The 22,069-nt window shown below is 32.8% G+C and overlaps 3 protein-coding genes and 1 long non-coding RNA gene across 5 annotated transcripts in view; 3 read left to right on the top strand and 1 right to left on the bottom strand.

The window, feature by feature from the left end:
- LOC138124615 (uncharacterized) overlaps nt 1-22,069 on the top strand; it is an 80,593-nt gene that overhangs the window by 21,515 nt on the left and 37,009 nt on the right. The window lies entirely within an intron of this gene.
- LOC138124611 (keratin, ultra high-sulfur matrix protein-like) lies at nt 2,136-4,624 on the top strand. The gene is made up of 3 exons (XM_069039710.1): nt 2,136-2,290; nt 3,534-4,230; nt 4,288-4,624. Exons 2-3 carry the CDS (start codon nt 3,534-3,536, stop codon nt 4,419-4,421), a joined length of 831 nt encoding a protein of 276 aa, XP_068895811.1. The 5' UTR covers nt 2,136-2,290; the 3' UTR covers nt 4,422-4,624.
- Nucleotides 6,538-13,057, bottom strand: LOC138124602 (nose resistant to fluoxetine protein 6-like). The gene is made up of 12 exons (XM_069039696.1): nt 12,487-13,057; nt 10,975-11,126; nt 10,665-10,912; nt 10,097-10,203; nt 9,860-10,044; nt 9,633-9,802; nt 9,412-9,580; nt 9,152-9,345; nt 8,954-9,098; nt 8,681-8,870; nt 8,258-8,400; nt 6,538-8,200 (listed from the first exon to the last, which is right to left on the bottom strand). The coding sequence occupies exons 1-12, from the start codon at nt 12,557-12,559 to the stop codon at nt 8,099-8,101; spliced, it is 1,878 nt and encodes a 625-aa protein (XP_068895797.1). The 5' UTR covers nt 12,560-13,057; the 3' UTR covers nt 6,538-8,098.
- LOC138124413 (ubiquinone biosynthesis O-methyltransferase, mitochondrial-like) lies at nt 15,253-20,919 on the top strand. Of its 2 annotated transcripts, none has more exons than XM_069039447.1 (5): nt 15,253-15,340; nt 15,427-15,617; nt 15,731-15,906; nt 17,421-17,834; nt 17,916-20,919. In XM_069039447.1, the coding sequence occupies exons 2-5, from the start codon at nt 15,589-15,591 to the stop codon at nt 18,029-18,031; spliced, it is 735 nt and encodes a 244-aa protein (XP_068895548.1). In that variant the 5' UTR covers nt 15,253-15,340; nt 15,427-15,588; the 3' UTR covers nt 18,032-20,919. The 2 variants fall into 2 exon arrangements, with proteins under 2 accessions (XP_068895548.1, XP_068895547.1); XM_069039446.1 differs by having other exon boundaries at nt 15,677-15,906; nt 17,916-20,917.

Here is a 22,069-nt window from a genome sequence, read left to right as displayed (position 1 = left end):
CTGTCACTGTCATTTCTTAGGTGAAAAGTGGGGTGATGAGATTTTTATTTATTTACTTTTTAGTAACGCGATATTGTTAATTTTCGTCATAGATACAGATTGTGAAAAACAACTCATATCTCCCTTGGGATTTGTCAAATTTTTTCGCCCTCCACATTGTTGACAACAAACTCATGAGAACGAAACTACAGCAACCACATATTCACGCAATCTTCCCTGCTAAATATTTTTAATAAGATTTTAACTTTTAAGTACAGAGACTAAAAAATAAAATATTGTATGCACCGCGGGAGATATTCATGTTTTTCCCCTCGATTGACTTATAATTCCTCGGGCCAAAGGCCCTCGGATTATAACCACGTCAACCTCAGGGAAAAATCATGTTCATATCTCCCTTAATGCATAAATATCTAAGTTTGTTAAATTAACGATTAAATCCAGAATTATTGAGTTGTTTTGCAATCAATTTTAAAAACATTGAGATGTTTTACACCCAATTTAACTCCAGTGTGTGAACGGTGTGTAAAGTCCTCGTCTAGAAATAGTCAATTTTGACTTAAATTGTAAATCATTTTACAATAGGATAGCCAACCGTCTTATAACTACCATAATACCCTCTAACTTTATTGCCCCTTTGTTGTGCAGTGCCGACTCAAGGAAGAGCAAACATCAGGTAAAATAACAGCCCCTATTTATTTATGGAATTATTTATGGTAGTTATAAGACGATTTTCTCTCCTATTGTAAAATGATTTACAATTTAAGTCAAAATTGACTATTTCTAGACGAGGACTTTACTGAGTACTCACTTATTCAGATCATTTTGATGTTTTTTTTATGTGGAGCGGCAACCATAAATTTACATTCGGTTTCCACGCCTACTTCGACTACAATCATTTAGAATAAGTCTGTAGTAACATCTTAAACTATGTCGCAGATATGTTGTTGATGCTGTAAAAGAATAATTTTTAAAATCTTAAAATCTTTGTGTTTTTGTTAAGCGGAATATATTTTGCTATTGGTTTTCCACAATAGAAGCTTTTAAAAAGTCCTCGCAGCCATACTTGTTTTACCCGAATAAATAAATAATACATTTTTATTAGCGAAACATACTGTCAAGTGGCATTTCAAAATTCTTTCTTAAATAGAATGGCTAGGTAAAAAAATCAGAACTACGAGAAAATTCGACATATCTAATAATAGTACAGTAATTAATAATCTCTTAAAGACTGTAAAATTAATTAATTAAACCGTGTCATTGACTTTTGAACTATGATCCCGAGTTAATTAGTTAAAGGAAGTAAAAATTATTTGTGTAGCTGAAGGAGAATTGTTTATAATCGAAAATGCAGACCCTGCCAGCACAAGTACGAGACGAGTAGACGAGTCCTCAAAAGTTAAAAATACGACAGAATACGGAAGAAAAAATTATATTTGATGAAAATGAAAATGCATTAAGTATGTTTTACTTCTGTGTTAAATTTACAGACTTAACATTTCAATTCATTTCATTTGTGAACAAGATTAAATTACAAGTAGGTAATCATAATTTGACTCTATAAATATGAAGCAATTTTTTATTATGCCTAAAATTTTTGTCATTAAAATTATCTGTTTTATTTTAAATTATTGTATGTTTTATCGATAAAAATAATTTCACGTTTTTAATAACTGCTCGGAATTCCCTTACACGTATCAAGAACTTATAATTTATTTCGGTTAGTTACAAACGACTATTATTTTTTTTAAATATTAAAATATCGTGATTTGACTGTTTGTTTTTTCAGTTTGATAAGTTATATATTATTTATAATTCATTAAGGGGACACGGTCGTATCTTAAATAAAAAAAGCAGATAATAAGGAGGTCGTTAAATTCGTGACCAGTCCAAATGCGTGTTTTAAAAATATAATTATATGTATATCTTGAATGACACATTAAATTTTTGATTTTTATGTCAATTGCTGTTTAACAACATTTTTACATTACATAGCAACTCCACTAAGTAACTGCATCGCAGAATAACATGCTTTAATAAATAACAGTATGTAATAATAAGCGTAAACTTAATGAGTTCTTTGAGTTGTTTTCTGAACTCTGCTTTGACATTGAGACAAAAATATAATATGAAAAAATGACGTGGATAATAAATTCATCGTTAAATCTAATAAAGTTTAAAGGTTTTATGAAGTAATAATCTTAAATTTATACATTTTTTATCATTTTGATAAAATTATATAAGTTTAGAAAAAGAATTCCTCGAGATTAGTTTTGTTACAGGCTTCGAAACGGTATGTGTAATAATTTTATAATTATTTGCACTGCACTTTTTTATACTGGGTGCCCCAAAATTCGCGGAACAGCTTAGCAGTACGTTGTTAAATAGTCATTAAAATATCAGGTAAAAATGTTTTAAGAAATCAATCTTATTTTTTGTAGAAGATATGGACCTGATCAAAATCATTTAGAATTATTATAACATTGGCTAGTAAAAAACAAATAGTCAAAATCTTTTTTAATATGTATTTAAAATAGACGAGATCAAAGCTGCACCTTTTAAGCACCCATATCTTCAAATCTAAAAGATAGATTTTTTTAATTAGGTATTTTTCCCATAATTATCTAACATAAGTTGACATTGTCCCTCTGAGTTGTTCCGCGAATTTTGGGGCACCCAGTATAGAGCTATAGCCGTATAGATACATATGTATAACAACTTTTTTATGTGTCTCTCTAAATTAAAATGTGATTTACCTAATTTAATTAATAACATAATTACATAAACATTTTTGTTTTATAATACAAAAATTTCCGATAATATTGCGGAATCGGGAAAATTAATTTAATTGTATTAATCTATAAACTGAACTATCTAAATCCAATAGACAGAGTGACTTTATAACGGTTTCAATCAGCACATGAATGTGCTGTGAATGTACCTAATTATTCTTATATTTGTCATTCAATTTACTTAATTAAAATATACTGGTAGATTTATTTATAATAATAAATATGTACTTAAATATTTTGCCAACATATATTTTTTAAACTTCACACTTTTATTGAAAGACTTTAGTAAAATACAAATTAAATTAGCTAGGTTCAATAATTTCAAAATCACTATTCATTGATTTTTACCACGTAAAGAAACTGTTACCTTGACAACTTACTACAAATGTTCTTTCTTTTGATATCTTTGACGACCAAGATCAAAGTATAGGTACAGGAAAAATAATGAAGTAGGGAACCACTAAACGCTCCTTTATTATTTAGATATGAGATGGTTTAAAGACACTTTTAACACACTAGGGGCCAGTTTACAGAAGCGAAATTAAGTTAATCGTAATCAAATGCGAGATTAACTGAACACGTGATCAGATTGAACCAATCAAAGTTTCGGATTTATGGGTTAATCGCACATTAAAATTTAATTCGAATTAAATATTTAATTCTCTTTCTACAAACTGGCCCTAATAGTTTTTACACAAACAATTAGAGATACAGATAAGTAATACAGTTTTTGACGATTTTCAGATGAAGTATCCAATTTTGTCCATCTTAATTTTGGTAGTGACATGGATGAGTATCAGTTCAGCTCAACTTGGCTGTCCTGGTGGAAACTGTGGTAGCCCTTGTAGCGGTGGAAATTGTAACAGTCCTATTTGTACCGGTGGTAGCTGCGGTGGTGGTTGTAGGGGTGGCAGCTGCGGTAGCACTTGTAGCGGTGGAAGCTGTGGTACTCCCACATGTAGCGGTGGAAACTGTGAACCTACTACTTGTAGCGGTGGAAGCTGTGGTACCACTTGTGCTGGTGGAAGCTGTGGTACCACTTGTACCGGTGGAAACTGTGGTACCGGCGGTTGTACCGGTGGAAACTGTGGTACCGGCGGTTGTACCGGCGGAGGCTGCGGTGGTAGAATTTCAACTTCATGTTCCTCCTGCGTTAGTGGATGTGTAAATCGATGCTCTTCTAATAGTTGTTTCAATAACTGTGTAGGATCTTGTGGTTGTGAGACTAGTCAACCCACAACCAATAACTGTTGTTATGTAATGCACCCTAAAACCTGCTTTACTGAAGAAACGGGGAACAAAAGGTGCGTTGTCAAGAGACACAGAGAGTGTTCTGACGGATGTACTTCCCCGGTGGTATCCATTCAGGAAGGAGGAGAACGAGGGTGTCAGTACATTCGCAACTACCCCTATGCGTACTGTGGAAATTATCAACGACTCAGTGAGTAACATTTTATTATAAACACTTAAAATATTTGAACGACTTATTTTTTTATAGACTGCGGTGATTGTTACTACTGCAATGGAAGATACAATCCTTCAGAATGCTCCAGACAGAGTACGTGTCCAAGCGCTTGTAAAAATAATATGCCGGGTTGCGTTCAGACCCCCGAAGGAACTGTTTGTTCATAATTTTGAGCAATACATTTATTCCACATTCATTTATAATTATTTTTTTAAACTTTAAATGTAGTAATTAAATACGTGTTTTATTTTGATTTGTATGTTGCAAAGGTCCATGCAAAGAATTGTTTTTTGTTGTAAGTATATTTGACAGGGTATGGATGTATTAATACACTTTGAAAATTTAGAAATATAGAAATAATTTTTTACAATTTACAAATTTTCCAAAAATACATCAAATACGTCACACTCGACATCGATCGTGAGCTGATCGTAAAAAACAGGAGAAAAAATATAACATAAGCCAAAAGGGATCATGAAACGAAAAATAAATACAATCAGAGCAAGGGCTCAAAGTGGCCACCATTCATTTGCAAGGATAACCGTTTTCGAAATATTCAATTTTTGAGCAACTTCTCTAATGCTTTCGGTACCTTTTTCAAAGGCATCTAAAATAGCCTCTTCGTTCTCAATAGTGCGTACAGTCCTGGTAGCACCATCAATCTCCATTCTATTTGGTAAAATTTAACCTGTCTCGACTGTTCGTGGGATAACACTGAGGATCGTTTTGTGATCGTGATGATTCCTGTTAGAAAAACGTTGGGCATAAACCCTTGCTGCCTCTCTAACCTTCCGCCACATTCTCCGTGAATTATCAACATTATCAGAATACATGATGAAAGAACGCGGTTGAGCACGACAGCGCAGCGGTATAGTTTGTCCAGCGAGAGATTGGTTGACATAAAAATCACCAAAATTCTACGCAGAGAAAGTACTACAATAAGTACTTAGCGTAAATTATTTATGTATTGTAGTGACCCAGTTTAAAATTTAAATTTAAATTTCCGGTACCGCCACAACAGCGCGCCAAATGTGAAGGTACTAGCGGCTAGACTAGGAACTACGAGCGGAAATATAGCGGGGGTTGAAGCTCGCTCGCGCGGGTGGTTGAAGGGGGGTAGGTCACTTTTGTTTGTTTTTTCGAAACGAACAGACCTTGCGAAGAGCGATCCAATATTCCAAAAATCTGTAAGTTACATCTGAACCGATTTCACTACCGTTCCGAGTAGATATTTTGTGTCCCCGTGCATGCTGTTGCTTTAAGAAGCGCCCATTCGTTAATTTTAAGCGTTATCTTTCTTCCGGAAGGTTCATTTTTTTAACAATCTGGTAATTTCGCAAATTCGTCCGAACCGCGTGCGTCCATTTTGTTTTTTTTCTTCACTAACATTTTCTAACGGCACCCGACCCGCCATTTTCTTTTTGTTTAACATTACCAGCGATTATTGTATTCGTGATTTATGTTGTTTACTGATATTTGTGCCATTTAAAGTGGTTCTATTTTATCATTATTTAACTTCACGTTTTATTCTCTTTTATTTCCTCATTGTTTAATGTTGCGGTTTGTTTTTGCTTATGTTATCCTTGTTTAATGTTGCGTTTTGTTTTGTTTATTTGATCATTGTTTAATGTTGCGCTTTGTTGTGTTGAATTTTCGCATCGTTTAATGTTACGCGTTGTTCGATTGAATTAAACTCGGGTTTTCTTTATGTTGTTGTTAAGCACCGCTAGATTTCGGAAGAGTTAAAGTAAAATGTTGTAAGTGCGCCACTATGGGAGTTAGGTTTCAATCAAGAAGTCGTGGCGTTGTCTAGTAAATTCCTGGGGAGGCCACGGTTAAGTTACGGCCGTTAGCGGAGGCGGACCTAAGCCCTGCTCGATGCGGCTCTGGGATGCTGACGTGAAACCTCCGTCGCGGTTCTAGAGATCTTAGGTTCTTGTCGGTAAACGGTTGGTTGGGGAAGGTGGAGCAAGCTCTGCTCGAAGCGGCTTGGGAAGCTCATCGTACAACCCCGAGGCGCTCTGTCACTCTTTCTTGGTCGGTGAAATAGCCCGACTTTCATTACTAACCCGAGTATCTAGAAACGTCGATGATTCTTCTGAGTCCCCTCGCGGCCGAGAGTTTGTTACCTCCAGCTCTAAGCTCCCGTCGGCGTACCTTGACCGCATAGTTCCAAATTAAATATTGTTTTGTCATCAATCGAATTGTAAAATATGAGTAATACCTGGGATACGGTTTTTGAAGAGGGTTTTTCATCCGTCCCTGTCTGTAATAACTGCACCATAATTTGTTTACTCGTTTTGCTAGCTTTAACTGTCATTTTATGTACCCGTTTTATACTGTTGCATTCATCTTGTCGTTTATCTTTGTGATGTACTCAGTTAGTTAATTACTTGTACTTCGTTAAACTTAGTTTCTGTCTTTTTGGATTCGTTTCATTTTTTTTTATCAAAGTTATTACAGGCATTTTTAATAAAAGGTATTTTGCGTCCCTCACATGTGTGTTTTATTTGCGGCACTCTTCCAACTGGAACCCTCACCGTTTGCATTCCGAACCTCTTTTCCGCCAAAAGAAAATCACAACGTAGGGCTCCTCCGATTCGATGACGATCACGACCACATTTGTTACCGTTTTGCGCAGGTTCAAATATTTGGCGGAAAAAGTAATGTATTCAAATCATTACAGTATTTATTTATCTTCAAGCAGTAACATTTTTTGCCCTGAAATTATGCTCTATTCTATTCTAGTGCATTTTATAGTGTTGGGTTACAAGTCTGCAATTTAAAATCTCTCAATGTGTCGCTGGACGGAGTATACAATGGCCGGCAAAAAAAATTAGCCATCACTTTTGTGTTACGTCAAAATCCAAATGTGTAATTAATGCTTTTTTGACACTGACATTTAAATGATGGCTAATTTTTTTTGCCGGCCATTATACGTACAAAAGGGATTTGAATGAAATTTTGACACTGACGTTTCTCAAAAGTCGGCCAGTTTATTGAAAACGTAATAAAATATGAACCTAACAACAATTACGAGATATACACCTGGATGGCTTAAAACGCTTTGATTGGAAACATTTTTCTTTGGGATTATTTATTTGTCATTTTTTGGAGATTTCTCCTTTTTTCTCTGGGGAGCGAGTTCTAGGACACCTATATAATGTAATATGTATAAAGAAAAAACTGAGAAAAAAAACGTCGGAAAATGAGGTATTTATCTGAATAATTCGAGACATGATAATTTGCGTAAATGTAAAAAACATTTTCAAGGTCTAATAAAATACGAATTGATGGTTGTTATTACTGATTATATACCTTGAAAGTTGTTATAGATCTGTAACAACAGATTATAAGAATTACTAATTTGCTCTTTATTACTGTTTTTTCAACGTGGAAAAATTACAGGAACTCATTGTTGTAAACGGATGTAACAATGATAATGATATGTTTTACACATCGATTGGAATAATAATAATTATTTGTGCAGGAGATTCGTAATTCTGTTTCAATTTCAGCATATTTGAAACTTACCTATTTGCATTGTTTCCTCTCAAGGTTCAGATTGTTGATTGACCTTTCTCCACATTTATTTATTATATTTTATTATATTATTTATATCTAATCAGAAAAGAAACATTTTCTCGAAAAGTGAAAGAATAACGTTGATTCTCTTTCATTTCAAAGGAAGAGACTGCTTTGACGAGAGGAACGATTCATCCCCACATGTTGTTTAATAAGGGAGCTATGGCCGTTAAAAAAAATACGTAAAAGTAAAGTCATATGAGGGGTATGTAGTTCTTTCTTTTAAATGCTGAAATTAATATGTATTTTTAAATGTTGTTTACACCAGTTTCTGTAGTGCAGACAGAGGCATCTCTACTGTAAGAGTAATCACTGTTGCAATTAAAAACGCCATAGTCACATCACTTAAAACGCTTTGAAACTGAAATTAATTTAAATTTATTAAGCTACTGTCCACATTAAGTGCATACAGACTTACTAATAAATAGTTTGCAGCATAAATCGGTTGACGATGAAAACTCATTTTCAGTTTAATCATTCCGACGTGCACTAAATATGCGCTGAAACTCACACGACCAAGAATTTGTGCTGGTGACCAACGACAAATCCACAATACGACCCCTGAAAAATGAAAAAAAAATTGACATTTTGTAAAAAATTGGTAAAACTACAGGTCGCAAAACGTAGCTTGATACTTGAGATGCGCAGATAGAATGAGAAATCCGACTTGCAAGAAAGACCGAAAATCCTCCCACGGCGTCGTTTACAGTGGGTCTCTCCCCACTACTTTCCACAATTTCACTGGGCATCCATTTCCCAAGTATCAAGCTATGTTTTGCGACTTGTACATGTTTGTAAAAGTTATCATGAAAATTACGATACATAAAGAAAAGTACTTTACATCCAATATTTTGAGTCATTCCAAATATTCCTATACCCAGTCCTAAAGCAAAAATGCATTTTCCAAGAGCCCAATACAATGCAGAATCTATTCTGCTGAATTCAAAGTTTTCTTGGTAAATTATTCCAGCCGAAAGTGTGATGCCAAGAGATAATCCGAAAGAAAGAATCCACCATAGGGTGACATAAATCTATATAAAATTTTCTTTGTATTTTTCTGTTATCAAGCTTAATAATAAGACAAGATTTTAATATTTTTCAGTTAAATACACACCTTAGTTGTAACAAGTTTCATTCCTTTAGTTTTGTAATAGATATAACCAAACATTATGCCAAGTCCGTAACCAACAATGTTGGAATACGATGCTGCATACATTGTGTGCCAAAGAGAAGTAAAAAGAAGAAAATCATACATTGATCTGAAATTAGGTTCCAACAATTCAACCATTTTTTTAAATAGAAATTCACTTACTCGGGAAAGTGACGAACCAATATGTCGTAGTTATTTAAGTAGCTTATTATAAAAGGAACCAGAATCCCCGTTGTCAAAACTGTCCCAATAATAAGTTTTGAATGTTTTTCATATTTTTTCATGAAAAAAATTATGAGTAGAAATAAAGCAAACAACTGAGTATCGCATGCTAAGTACCATGTTTGTTGTAAACACTGAAAAGAAAATAATGTAGTAAACGGACAAAAGACAAAAGGAAATATTTTAGCTTTTATCTTTACCATTTTTTCTTTGTTAATAAAATTGTTAACGTATAGCATGTTTGTCCACCAGTTTCTACGACATCTTCTGTACTCCTCTCCAACTGTTTGGTCCCAAAATGGTCCTCTTGTTAAGTGAACCAGCCAAGTAGAGTGAAATGCAAGAACTATTAACATCGTAGGTGTCAGTCTGCAATTAGTCTAAAATTATACTCTGCTTGTTGTTGAATATTATTCTTCACCTCAAATATCTTGTCGCAAAAATAGCAAGCAGATGTTGAAGTTTCAACTCTTTTCCCCTTTCAAAGGTAGCAAATATGTTGTAAGTCAGTAACCATCCCGATATTAAAAAGAACGTTTGCACTGCGTAACCTCCATTTGTTAACAAGGAATTAAAAAATACTGTGGTGATCTGTAATGGATTTAAAATTCTGTTTAGATGATAAAAATGTATACATTTGCATTATACTTTTTCCGTATACATTGTATTGGAAACGGGAAGAGCAAAATGAGCCATAAGTGTGTGAGCCATGATGACGCAGATCATGTTAAAAAAACGAATGCCCTGAATACATCTTAATGGATTCTTATGATCAATCTTCTTGAGACGATAAAAATTTTTAGGAATTGAAAATGATGAGAGAAATTTTCCAACTGTAACATTAGAAAAACTAGTATTCGTGTCGAAAAAAGATAAAGGACCTACGACATGTTCCTGTAATCCTTTCGTAAGATTTTTTGGATTTGTATCTCGCTGCTCCTTCATATATCGATGCAAATGTGACAAGGAGTAGATATAGAATAACAACGAGTCTGAAACAAATCTTATTTTAAAATAATTCAAATGATTTCATATTTTTTCCTTTGAATTACACTGATACAACGAATTCATTCATTAGTGTTAATTTTAAAATGATTAATATTTTTTATTATTTTTAAGATTCAATGTTCAAGCAACAAGATTTTTTTTTCAATTTATTCTGAAGGACTAATGACAGTTGTATTGTAGTAATAACCCAAAACTTTCTTCAAGGATAATGCGACATGGATTTGTGAAGAGACTAGCAGTTGATAGGAATATAAAAAATTAGAAAAGCATTTGATATTGCTCTCACGAAAAATCAGTAGGTACTCTCGTGTGCAGATTTACAAAAATAAAATCAAAAATCAAAATTTTGGGCAGTTTATTAAGGATTTAGAAGTTTAGAATATTTTTTGGTTTTGTACATGTGCCTCATTGAAAGATATTAATTTTTACTCTTCTGTATACTAACGCGAACAAAATGTCGTAGCTGTCAACTGGATAAGGCGTATTTTGACCCTCGCAGTAGATTTTAACCACATTTCCTCTTAATCCAGAGGATTTCAATTTCTGATTGTAACAATATGTTAGACCTCGAATGATTTCCTCATTATCTTGAGATATGCCGGTTTTGTTTACAATGTTTGGACAAGTTTTGGGCAAACATACTCCATGTCTCAGAAGGTCGTGCCTGTAGTTGGTGGGCTTTAGGTTCACTTCCTAGAAAGAATTTGTATTGAAACAAAACTAATTTCGTAATAACAGAGAAGATAGGTAGGTACCTTAATTACATTCCAGATCTGAGACGGATTTGCTGAATTTTTAGGATATAGCTGGAACGTTATCGTGCAGTAAGTCGCTTCTTTGCCATATAACATGCACTGGTCGTAATCATCAAACTGAAATAATGTAGGCATGGACGCATACTGCTTGGCTGCAATTGTAAAAAAAATAAGAGCCAAACGAATCTGAAATATTGCTGACAATATTTTTAAACAAAATCATAGTTTTGCAACACCATTTAAACAAGTCGTTGTTTTTTAATCGAAGGTAAGATAACAAGACCTAATTTTTTATCGGATACATTTTTCAATTTTACGAAAACTTTTTGCTTTGACAATTGGGCATTTTTATTCTGGTTAGGCCCAAGAGATTTAGCTCGAGGGTTTAACCTTTTAAAGCAAAAATGTTTAAGTGAAAATTGGAAAATTTATCAGATATAAAAAAGTAGGTCGTGTTATTTTTGGCAAGATTAATTCCAGAATACAAACTTTAACGTTAGGTAATTATTTATTTATAATTGGGTTATTAAAAACAATTTGAGAATCCGACAGGAGTAGCATGCAATTTTAATCACTTTTGATAGATGACAGAGTAGTAGGACGTTTTTATGGCGACAAACATTTTTGATTGGATGAAAGCAAGCGCTGTGATTGGCTGAACACGCACGTTTGATGTATGTGGGAATTAATCAAAATTATGCGTCTAAAGTGGATACGAGTATTTAGTTCTCAACGCGAAATAGGGTACATTATTTTACAGTTTGTGACATGTTTATAAAACACAACTTTTTTTACAAGTAGTGCTGCAATTCCACAATTAAAAGAATTTTACCTCATTTTGCCTAATATAAAATTACATATTAAGAAAAAAATAATTTGTAAAATTAGGTGGTGTTAATTTTCTACAATCGTAGGATGACTTAAGTAACCAGCTAAAAGTCAAAAGCTGTCACTTTCCAAAAAATGAATTGGGGAATTTAACTTTCTGATGCATTTTAAAATCCAACACTCATTGACCCATTACATACAAATGAAACAAAAATAAATTTTGGAACTACCTTATGCTATACAGGGTGTTATTGAAATGCGTGACCAAATTTTAACCACGAGCTACTGGCTACTGACTTCATGTAGAAATCGGAAGAAACATTTAAAACATTCTATGTCAAAAAATAAAATGACATTTATTTTTTGAGTTACAATTTTTTTTTAATTGCTTTTAGTCTTTTACGGTGTCCCACCATCTCGTAGATAAAATTTCCGCACATTTTAAAAATACACCCTGTTTATCATATTTTATAAAACCAATACGATTTCCTTGTTTTAAAGCATATTTCATATTTTATAAAATATGATATACACGGTGTATTTTTAAAATGTGCTGAAATTTTACCTACGAGGTTGTGGGACAACGTAGAAGACTAAAAGCAATTAAACAAAATTGTAGCTCAAAAAAAAATTCATTTTGTAAAAGAAGAATTGTTTTACATCAGAAAAATTATTTTTTTTTACCTGTAACTGCAACTACACTAAAAATCATTTGGTTTAACAAAACCAGATACCTTAACAAATTGCTACGACACATTATAACTATGAACACGGTTTGATAGCACTTGGACTTTTGGTTGATGCCTTCATGTGTGTGCAAATGCTGCAGTAAAGATTCTTGTGATTCTTTTCTCCCTGAATTACACTTTTACTTTGTTTTATTAGAACTAGACAAGTGATAACGTGTTAAAGTTCACCACTACCTCTCTGCTGATGTTGCAACAGCGGTAAATTGAAAAAGTAAAATAACATCAAGAATTACACCAGAAAAATATGTCACATTTTATTTTTATAATTCGTAAAAATTAGATGACTTCTCTGTGTGAGGAAGTTTGTTCAAATAAACAGTTATTAGGAAACATTATTGACATTGTTTTAAATAATGTAAAAATAGTCGAATCTTTTTTCTAAATCTGTCCATTCCAGTTTCGTATTATGATTTATGAGGTACACAACAAACAACTTTTGCTGCAATGGTTTGTTACATGCCTCCTATGGCAATAAAGTAAAAGTAGATTTTTTAAATTATAATATTTTCATTTTCATTATCATCATTGCGAATCTACATTTGTACAATTTGAATTTGTTATCAATAACATTTAATAATTACATTAGACTCATTAATGATAAATACTGATTACTTTATGCCACATGCACATACTTAAGCTAGAAAGCCTCCAATTACCTACTACTAAAATTTCTACTATGTTAGGTCAAATACAAAATGAGGACATCTGATGTAATCCTGTGACTACTAACTATTAAATGTATTCCTAGGATGTAGTAATGTAATTTTATTTGGAACTTGTTTTATACGGTCAAGACTACTGTGGTTTATTTTTTATTCTCATATAGACGCAAATATTTTATTATAACTTTTGATAAAGATGAAGAATATGACACACATACTTTGATTTTGTAGTTACACTGATGTCATTTTTTGAAGTTTTTGATATTTAACACACTCTGATGGTGTTGATTAGATCAAATAGATTTTCCCTCAAACACAGCTTACATTGCAATTTATATACCTAATATTTTTTTACAATTTTATTTATTTTTTTCTGTGATCAAATATTAAAATAATCTACGAAAACTGTTTTTCTCATCCAGGAATACTTTAGATGGACTAATGTACAGTGAGTGAAAGGACCATGTACACTTCTATTAAAAAAAAAAGCGTACACGTATTGAGAGCTAATGTAAATGTGGATAAAATTAATTAATCGTTTCCAAGAAAACGTATTATATGGTATTACTGATATTTTGTATGTATGTCAAATGTGTGAAAATTGCTTTTTTTATAAATTTTTAAATTGTTGTTAGATTGTTGAGAGTTGCCTTTTTCTATAAATTTACGAATAAAAGTTTGAGTTGTGTTCGTAGTAATTCAGTAGTTGGTAATACTTGCCTAATAAATAGAGCAAAACATTTACACACATTAAAATCTCTGAAAAATACATCGATAAAATCCAGCTATCAGCATGGGTTTTGTTACAGGTTTCTAAGTAACAACAATTAAAGGATAGGTTTACAATATGGCAATCTAGCCAGAATTGTGCTCAGTACTTGTACGCTTTTTTTTTAATAGAAGTGTACTTTAACTAGGTGGCTCCACGAGGGAACACCGAAAATTTGGTTTCATGGTTTGGTTTACAAAGAAACTCAAAAAAAAATGGAAGATTTGAAGAAAAATCTGGAAAAACGGATTTCAGTCTAAACTAAAATAAAATTACATTTGTTATTACTTCTGTGTTGTTTCGCGATCTGTCCAACAAATGTACAATTGCGGCCACGGAATTTTGGCCGTCACTTTCATGTCAATTAAAAAAAATGGATGTACCTAGTTCATGCTTTATTGTCATTATGACTTTTGGAATTGACATCCAAAAATTTGTCAATGTCATACTTCATTCAAATAATTGCGAACATGCTATACTTAATATCAGTACCCTATTTCAATAAAGCGCAGATACCTAATATCCCTGTTTCAAGATTGCACTAAATGAGGAAGCGCGTTTCCTTAGGATCAAAATGACAAGTCTTGTAATAGCAGAAAGTGAGGTTACAAATACTTGAGGGCCACTTTACATTTCATCTCAATTCAAAGGAATGACAAGTGACGGCCAAAATTCCGTGGCCGTAACTGTAGTTCTAGAATCAAACCAATCGGATTGTTTACTTAAACATCGATCTTGCAATCGAAATCTAAATATAAATAAAATACCTTGAGATTCATTGTGATTTGAAATTTAATGGAAGAAAATAAATCATTTGTTTGACATGAAATTCTGACTTAATTAAATTGTGACTTAAATTTTGGAACAAAACCGCATCGTTCCAAGTCGATCACATTCTAGGCACATCACACATTTCCAGCATTTCAGCAGTGTACTGCCGATAGAATTCATCTCGCATGTAAAATTTCTCATTTTTATTTTGTTTACACATTTCCAATAGCTTTTCACAAATTCACAAAACGATTACAAATAAATTTATTGAAATTTGGATTGGACAAGAAAACGTCTGTCAGGTCAGCTAGTTATCAATAAATTATACTCCTATAAAATTAGTGTTTTAATTAACAAAAATTGAAATTCTGGTGTTACCAATGAGAAGATTTTTAAATTTATTTGCAAAAGTTAGAATTGTAAATTAGAAACACATTCTCTGACACACTGTAAATTCCTAATGTAACCTCCTTCAGTAAAAGTATTAAAATGATGGAATCTTAAATCACTTAGCATTCAACTTCGCCTGTTTAACTGTGCATGTGTGAACGTAAACAAGTTGTAATTAAACTAAATAAGTCGTGCAGGTGCGTTTCTTTGTATTTTGTTTACGATAATCTTTGTTATTTATTTTAAAGGATAATAAGTAAATAACAGATGTCTTAATTTGCAGTGTTTCAGTTTTACTGTCAAGTTACAGTACAATATCTTCTATTGGTCACAAGTAATATTTTACATGTTTATTTATCGTAACTCTAACAGAACAGTGACAAACTATAATAACACAGGAAGTGAAGTTGAAGCTTTTTGATTGTTTTTCCTTTTCATCACCACAATGTACAAAAGATTATTTCCTAGTATCCGGTAAGTTATGTGAGTAAGGAAAAAGTTCTACATTTATTGTGGCTTCTTATTTACCTTAGGAACTACACAACATCCAAAAGCACTGTTGATCCTAATGAAATAGAACATTTTAGGCACGTAGCTGATGAATGGTGGAACAAGAACGGTCGTCTACGAGGTCTTCATACATTCAACAATGTACGAATACCTTTTATCCAAAATCGTTTAATTAAAATTGGCGTACTAAGACCACATGAACGCATAACTACATCTTCACAAGATTTCTCAATTTTGGATGTAGGCTGTGGAGGTATGGGGTATTTTTATATAAACCATTTGTAAGTTCGGTACACAATCATTTTTAGGTGTAAAACCAATTTTTAGAATTTGCGTCTCTAATCTATTATTGTATTCAATTTGGAGTCGTTTATGGCTATTAAAGCAGTCATAGTTTAATAGATCTCTAAGAAAATTTTTATCAATATTTCAGTGTATTATTGTCATTTACACCAAAAAACTTCCAATATTAATGTTCAAACTCTACTTTTTAACATCTGTTGCAGATGTAGTTACATCCGTTACCTTGAATTACCGATTAATACAAAATTCCCTAGAATTTGAAAATTTAATTTTTTTAATTAAAAATTAAAACAAGGGTGCAAATTCTAAAAAATAACATAAAAAACTCGTTTTATAAGGGCATTGGCGCACTCGTCCTATAGAAAACTCCGCTGCGGGTCGTTTTCTACACTTGGGACTCGTGCGCCAAATCAACCCTTATAAAACTCGTTCTTTAATATACTATAGGTAAATTAACATTTAAATTATTTTCTACGTTCAATACTATCGAATTTGTTATTAATGTTGGCGCTGGAACTGAAGCCGTATAACCGATTCACGCTGAATGTGGATAAGGGGTGGCTATGACATCTGTTAACATTGTTGGTAGTACATAGCTACAGAACAAATAAAATTCCCCAATAGAAATTGATAGCTTCCCTGTTAGGTCAGCTTGATTTCAATTAAGGTTACATTATGTGACGGAAATGGTAACATCGTTGCCAGCTTGAACGAATTTCGAGTTGAACCATAATTTGAGTATGAATGCCTCTGAAATTCGAACTTGAATATTTATAAAAACAAATGTGCAAGGTTTATTAATGCTAAATGTATAACATAGGTACTAATGGAAAACTGTATACATCCGTTTTCCATTAGACAACATTGTTCAAATTTGAATGTCGGAACAATCATGTCATATTTCTGACAGGAAAAAATATAAAATTGAGTCAGTTTATCCAACATGATAAAAATAAATCACAGCCACATTAATCGTGAACCGATTAGATTTTTTTGATTCGATACACTTATTTAAATAAATCAATAACAATCAAATCATGTTACAAAATGCTATCAGTGGAGTTAAACGAAGAGCTCGTTTGTGCTTACAACAAAAGTGGTAAACATTTTCAGCATTATGTTGTAACATTGTTTAATAAAATAAACATTACCATTGTAATTTTTCCCTTCAGGGTCTCTATCAGTACCAAAAATGTATACAAGAAAGCACCCATTTTTTGTCCGTAAATGACATCTTTAATTTTCAATTCTAAAGGGAGATCGATATTTCTACTTAGGTTTTATATTACATTTAAGTGAATTTTCTTCCTTCAAGCAATTTTTCAGTTTAGTACCTCACAACACGTACGAGTATATGTAATATTTCTAAGAAATTTTCTATTAAATTGAAAGATTCCGATAAACATGTGTTATTTTATTAGCTTTATAAGTCTAAAACACTTTGTGAATTTTTTAATTCCTTAGGTGGCATCTTGACAGAAGGTCTTAGCCGTTTGGGTTACAACGTGACTGGCTTAGATCCAAATTCTGAATTAATTGATGTAGCTAAATTCCACGTAAAAGATGAGAATCTACCTCAGTTACAATATGAATGTTCAACAATCGAAGAATTTGGTGTTACCAATTCAGAAAAATATAATGTTGTAGTAAGTTCTGAAACCATAGAACACGTTACGGAAAAAGAAGAATTTTTAAAATCATCTATTCAATGTCTCAAACCAGGAGGATCTCTTTTTATAACCACGATTAACAAAACATGGCTTGGTAGATTTTCAGCAATTGATTTATGGGAAAATGTATTTAAATGTGTGCCGAAAGGAACACACGAATATGACAAATTTATTGGTCTTAATGACTTAATTGAAATGCTGTCGAAAGGTAGGTAAAAATATCAGTTAATTTTTAGGTCTTAGGAGTACATAGGAATAATAATAATTAAGGATGTGATCATTTTTGCAGAAAAGTGTACAACGATTTTTACTTCAGGACTATTTTACAATCCATATTTAAATAAGTGGTATTCGACTAAAAACAAATATTTTTCGTATGCACTTCATGCTATTAAGGTTTGCTGATTTATTTCTGGAATAACCGTTATGTACGGTTAGGTACAGTCGCGGAATCAAAATTTCGGGCAGTATTTTTCTGTCATTTCAACAAAATCTCTGTAAGCCACCTTTTGCTGTCATCATGACTGACATTCAAAAATTAAACTTTTCTGTGTCGGTCACGCAGTCAGTTTTTGAATTTTGGGTGAGTTAATTGCAATGGGTGAAATGAAATCATCGCTTTCACCTGCCTACCCGTTATTATGCCACAAATCACTATTTTTTAATGTAAATAAATCAACATGACAAAAACATGACAAGAGCAAAAAATTAAATTATATTAACGTAAAGGTTGTTTTAGAGTTTACAGTATGAAAATGACAATACTGCCCGAAATTTTAATTCCGCAACTGTACATATTAAATAAGATAAATATCTGTGTTGCCTACTTAAAGCTTTGTATACATACTTATTTATCTTTTAAATATGTTGGATTATGTACTTGTAAATTTTATGTATCTACCATTTTTTTTAACATAAAATTTGTCCCGTTATAACGTTTTCTATACGTCGGACAACTTTTGAAATGCCGTTAGAAATTTGATAAATTTAATTAAATGAAATTAAACCAAATACTACTGCTTCAGTGACCAAACAAATCAGACGAAACAGTGTGTTTGATACATTTAAATAACTACATATAATAAAATTCTAATATGGTATATTCCTAGCTACAGAACAAATGTGTTGCTTAAGTCGCCGATTATTTTAATGTGTAACAACTTGAATCAGTTCGCTACAAGGTGTGACATTAACTTTGACTCTTTGAAAACAATTCTTGACGCTGTAGAATACCGACTGTTGTCTTTAAAGAGTTGATCATTATTATGACTTATCAGCTTGTAATCTACACTGACCGGCAAAAAAAGTGGGACACCAAGAAAAATAATATTATACTAAAATCATTATTACAAAATTAAGTAAAAATGATGTCATTACTTGTATTCTGTTCTTAAAAATATACCACCTAACAAAGATGTCATTTGAAAGGCTTCAATTAACACATTAACAACAGAAAAGAAAAATACAATTATAAGAAATAAATAAACAAGGAACATGAACGCCTCTACTTAATTCAATATTTGGTATTCCCGCCTCTTGCCCTTATTACAGCTTCTAGCCTTCGTGGCATTGACTCGATTAAGTGCTGAATTTCTTCTTGAGGGGTATTATCCCATTCTTCTTGCACGACTCTTCGAAGCTCTTGAAGAGACACTAGCTCACCACGCCGCGCTCTAACCTGTTTACCGACAACGTCCCATAGATGCTCAATGGGGTTTAAGTCGGGACTACGTGCTAGCCAGTTCATTGTATCAATTCCTACATCATGGAGATAATCTGTTACAATTCGAGCAGTATGTGGGCGAGCATTGTCGTGCATGAAAATGAAACCATCGCCTGCTAACTGGGCAAAACCCACGACATGGTCTTGTAGGACCTCCTCTATATATCTATGGGCTGTTAATGTGCCTCTTTCAATAAAAACCAACTGTGTACGGGCTTCCCAAGAAAAATTGCAAGGTGCATAGCTTTCTCCTGGTCTTCTCCAAACTCTCGCCCGTCCATCTGGAGATCGGAGAGCAAATCTCAACTCATCGCTAAAGAGTACCGACTTCCATTGCTCTAAATTCCAATTTAAGTGTTCCTGTGCAAAAAGTAATCTGGAAACCCGATGACCTCTGAGAAGTTCTGGTCCAGTTGCTGGTCGATAGGCCCCTAAATTTGCTTCGCCAAGTCTTCTTCTTACAGTCCTTTCATTCACGTTGACCTCTCGTACCCTTTCCAGTTGATTTCTTAACTTAACTGCCGTCATATGCCGATTTCTCAAACTAAGCATCGTAATGAATCGATTATCACGAGCGCTTGTACTTCTTCTACGTCCTGATCCAGATCTTCTGGTGTACCCTCCAGTCTGACGAAAACGAAGTACGGCTCTATGGACACTGGATCGTGCAAAACCAAGAGAATTCGCAGCTTCGCGAATGCTGAAGCCCACGTGGACTAGAGCTATAGCTCTTGCAGAATCTTCTTGCGATAATGGCATTTCAATGACAAAATGACAACTTGAATAACAAATTTGTGAAAATTCCATGACAACAATGTCAGAAATGCTTTTTTTAGGACGAAAGAAAATAAACGCCATCTGAGATTTTAATAGATTTAAGAAAAACTCAACAATTGAAAGGTAAAACCCAGTAAATCAAAAGAAAATTGTGGAGAATAGGAAATAAAACAAAAATAAACTTTTGGGATAAAAAAAATAACGTACATACTTAAATATAAATGAATTTTTTTAATGTCCCACTTTTTTTGCCGGTCAGTGTAGTTGTATGCACCGTGCTCTCAGCACATTATTTCCTGTAATTGGGTGCTTCCTGTAGGAAATATATTTATTATTATTATTACGCTACAAGGTAGGTAAATGCAATAATAACGAAAAATTAAGAAATTTAACTAAAATTGAGTTGAGTAAACCGGGCTTACTATAACAAATAAATAAATATTTTAATAGTGACCATAGAAAGAGTAAAGACACTTAGGTACATTAGCGAAAGAACATTATAATCATATATTTTATATTTTTGCATGAAGAATAGAATTTCTTGGCGATGGCTTTGGTCGAATAAATTCGTTACATGTGATAAAAGCAAATTTATGTCGTAACATCTGGAATTAAAAGGGAATAATACATATAAATAATATGTAATATGTAAAAAACTATTTTTTGTTTGTTTATATTCATACTCTTACCTTTAACTAAATTGCGAATTAATAAATTGACGAGATTTTTATTCATTTATTTAAAAGAAGGGATAAATAAATATAATGTATTGTTATATCATCATTACTATTTTATATTATAAGTATCATCATTATATAAATAAAAATAATGTATGATTATATCATCATTTCTAAAAATTTTTTCCTTATGCCCGATGGCCAAACATCCTTAACTTAAACTACCAACACCCAGCAACATTTATTGGAGAGTTCAACTGTCATAATAATCTATGGGGTTATGCAGAAAACGATGAAAATGGAGAATTGTTATTTAGATGGGCAGAGCCATATAACTTACATCCTATCTTTGATGCTAAAGACAGGAAAAGCTTTCATTCTGCACGATGGCGAAGGGACTACAACCCCGATTTGTGTTTTGTGACTACAAATAACAATGACGAACCTTTACAATCATCACGTTGTCGTTGTGTGCTAAATAACTTTCCCCATAGGCCGTATTAATAACTGCCGGTATACAGATCCCGTTATGCCACAACTATCCAAAAACCACATTAGAATTTTCAAAAAGCTGACTGGAAAACATTTCACAATCAAGTAGAAGAAACCGCTTGTTGGATCCCAGCAACCCGCAACAATTATTATCAAAGATTCGTGGGAGCGATTAAAAGTGCTGCTAAAAAGTTCATTCCAAGAGGCTTCCGGAAAGAATATACCACATGTTGGTCCAGTACCTACTACTAATACAGTGCGCCCAGAAATGTGGTAGTTACTTTTACACAAAGTGTCACAAGATGGCACTTTCGAAAAGCCAAATTTGTTCAATCTTGCAACATTCAATTTTTGAATTTATTCAAAAGAATATGTTAAGGAGGTTTACCGAACAATTTTTACCCCCGATTAGTGCACTAAAATTTGTCGAGATGTTGCTCGAAGGGTTCAGTTATGCATTGAGCATAATGGTGGTGAATTTGAACATTTTCAATAAAATTTAAATTTGAATGTTTTACGTCTGACAATTCTTAACATTTATTTATCTCAATTTAGATAGCGGCGTTGGCATGCATAAAAAAGGTCTGTGTAAAAAAGTGTCATCTTGCGGGACCAATTGAAAAACTTGCTACCACATTTCTGGGCGCTCTGTAATAATCTGTTTGAAAAATATCAAATAAGCCCAAATCCAGACACCGCGGATGAATTATTAAAATCACTGAAAAATTCAAGAAAAGAAAAATGGAATGAACTTATGGAAAACATGAACTTTAC

Source organism: Tenebrio molitor, chromosome 2 (genome assembly GCF_963966145.1).
Source record: "Tenebrio molitor chromosome 2, icTenMoli1.1, whole genome shotgun sequence".
NCBI lineage: Eukaryota > Metazoa > Arthropoda > Insecta > Coleoptera > Tenebrionidae > Tenebrio > Tenebrio molitor.
This window is presented reverse-complemented; position numbering and strand designations above follow the sequence as displayed.

What these genes read in the sequence shown, in the direction of transcription:
- LOC138124611 (XM_069039710.1), top strand. Translation starts at nt 3,534, where the DNA reads ATGAAGTATCCAATTTTGTCCATCTTAATTTTGGTAGTGACATGGATG. An exon ending in TGGAAATTATCAACGACTCA is followed by an intron (nt 4,231 to 4,287) that starts GTGAGTAACATT and finishes ATTTTTTTATAG; the next exon opens with ACTGCGGTGATTGTTACTAC.
- LOC138124602 (XM_069039696.1), bottom strand. Translation starts at nt 12,559, where the DNA reads ATGTGTCGTAGCAATTTGTTAAGGTATCTGGTTTTGTTAAACCAAATG. An exon ending in AAGGATTACAGGAACATGTC is followed by an intron (nt 10,045 to 10,096) that starts GTAGGTCCTTTA and finishes CTAATGTTACAG; the next exon opens with TTGGAAAATTTCTCTCATCA. An exon ending in TGAAACTTGTTACAACTAAG is followed by an intron (nt 8,871 to 8,953) that starts GTGTGTATTTAA and finishes AATTTTATATAG; the next exon opens with ATTTATGTCACCCTATGGTG.
- LOC138124413 (XM_069039446.1), top strand. Translation starts at nt 15,589, where the DNA reads ATGTACAAAAGATTATTTCCTAGTATCCG. An exon ending in AGATTATTTCCTAGTATCCG is followed by an intron (nt 15,618 to 15,676) that starts GTAAGTTATGTG and finishes TATTTACCTTAG; the next exon opens with GAACTACACAACATCCAAAA. An exon ending in AATTGAAATGCTGTCGAAAG is followed by an intron (nt 17,835 to 17,915) that starts GTAGGTAAAAAT and finishes TCATTTTTGCAG; the next exon opens with AAAAGTGTACAACGATTTTT.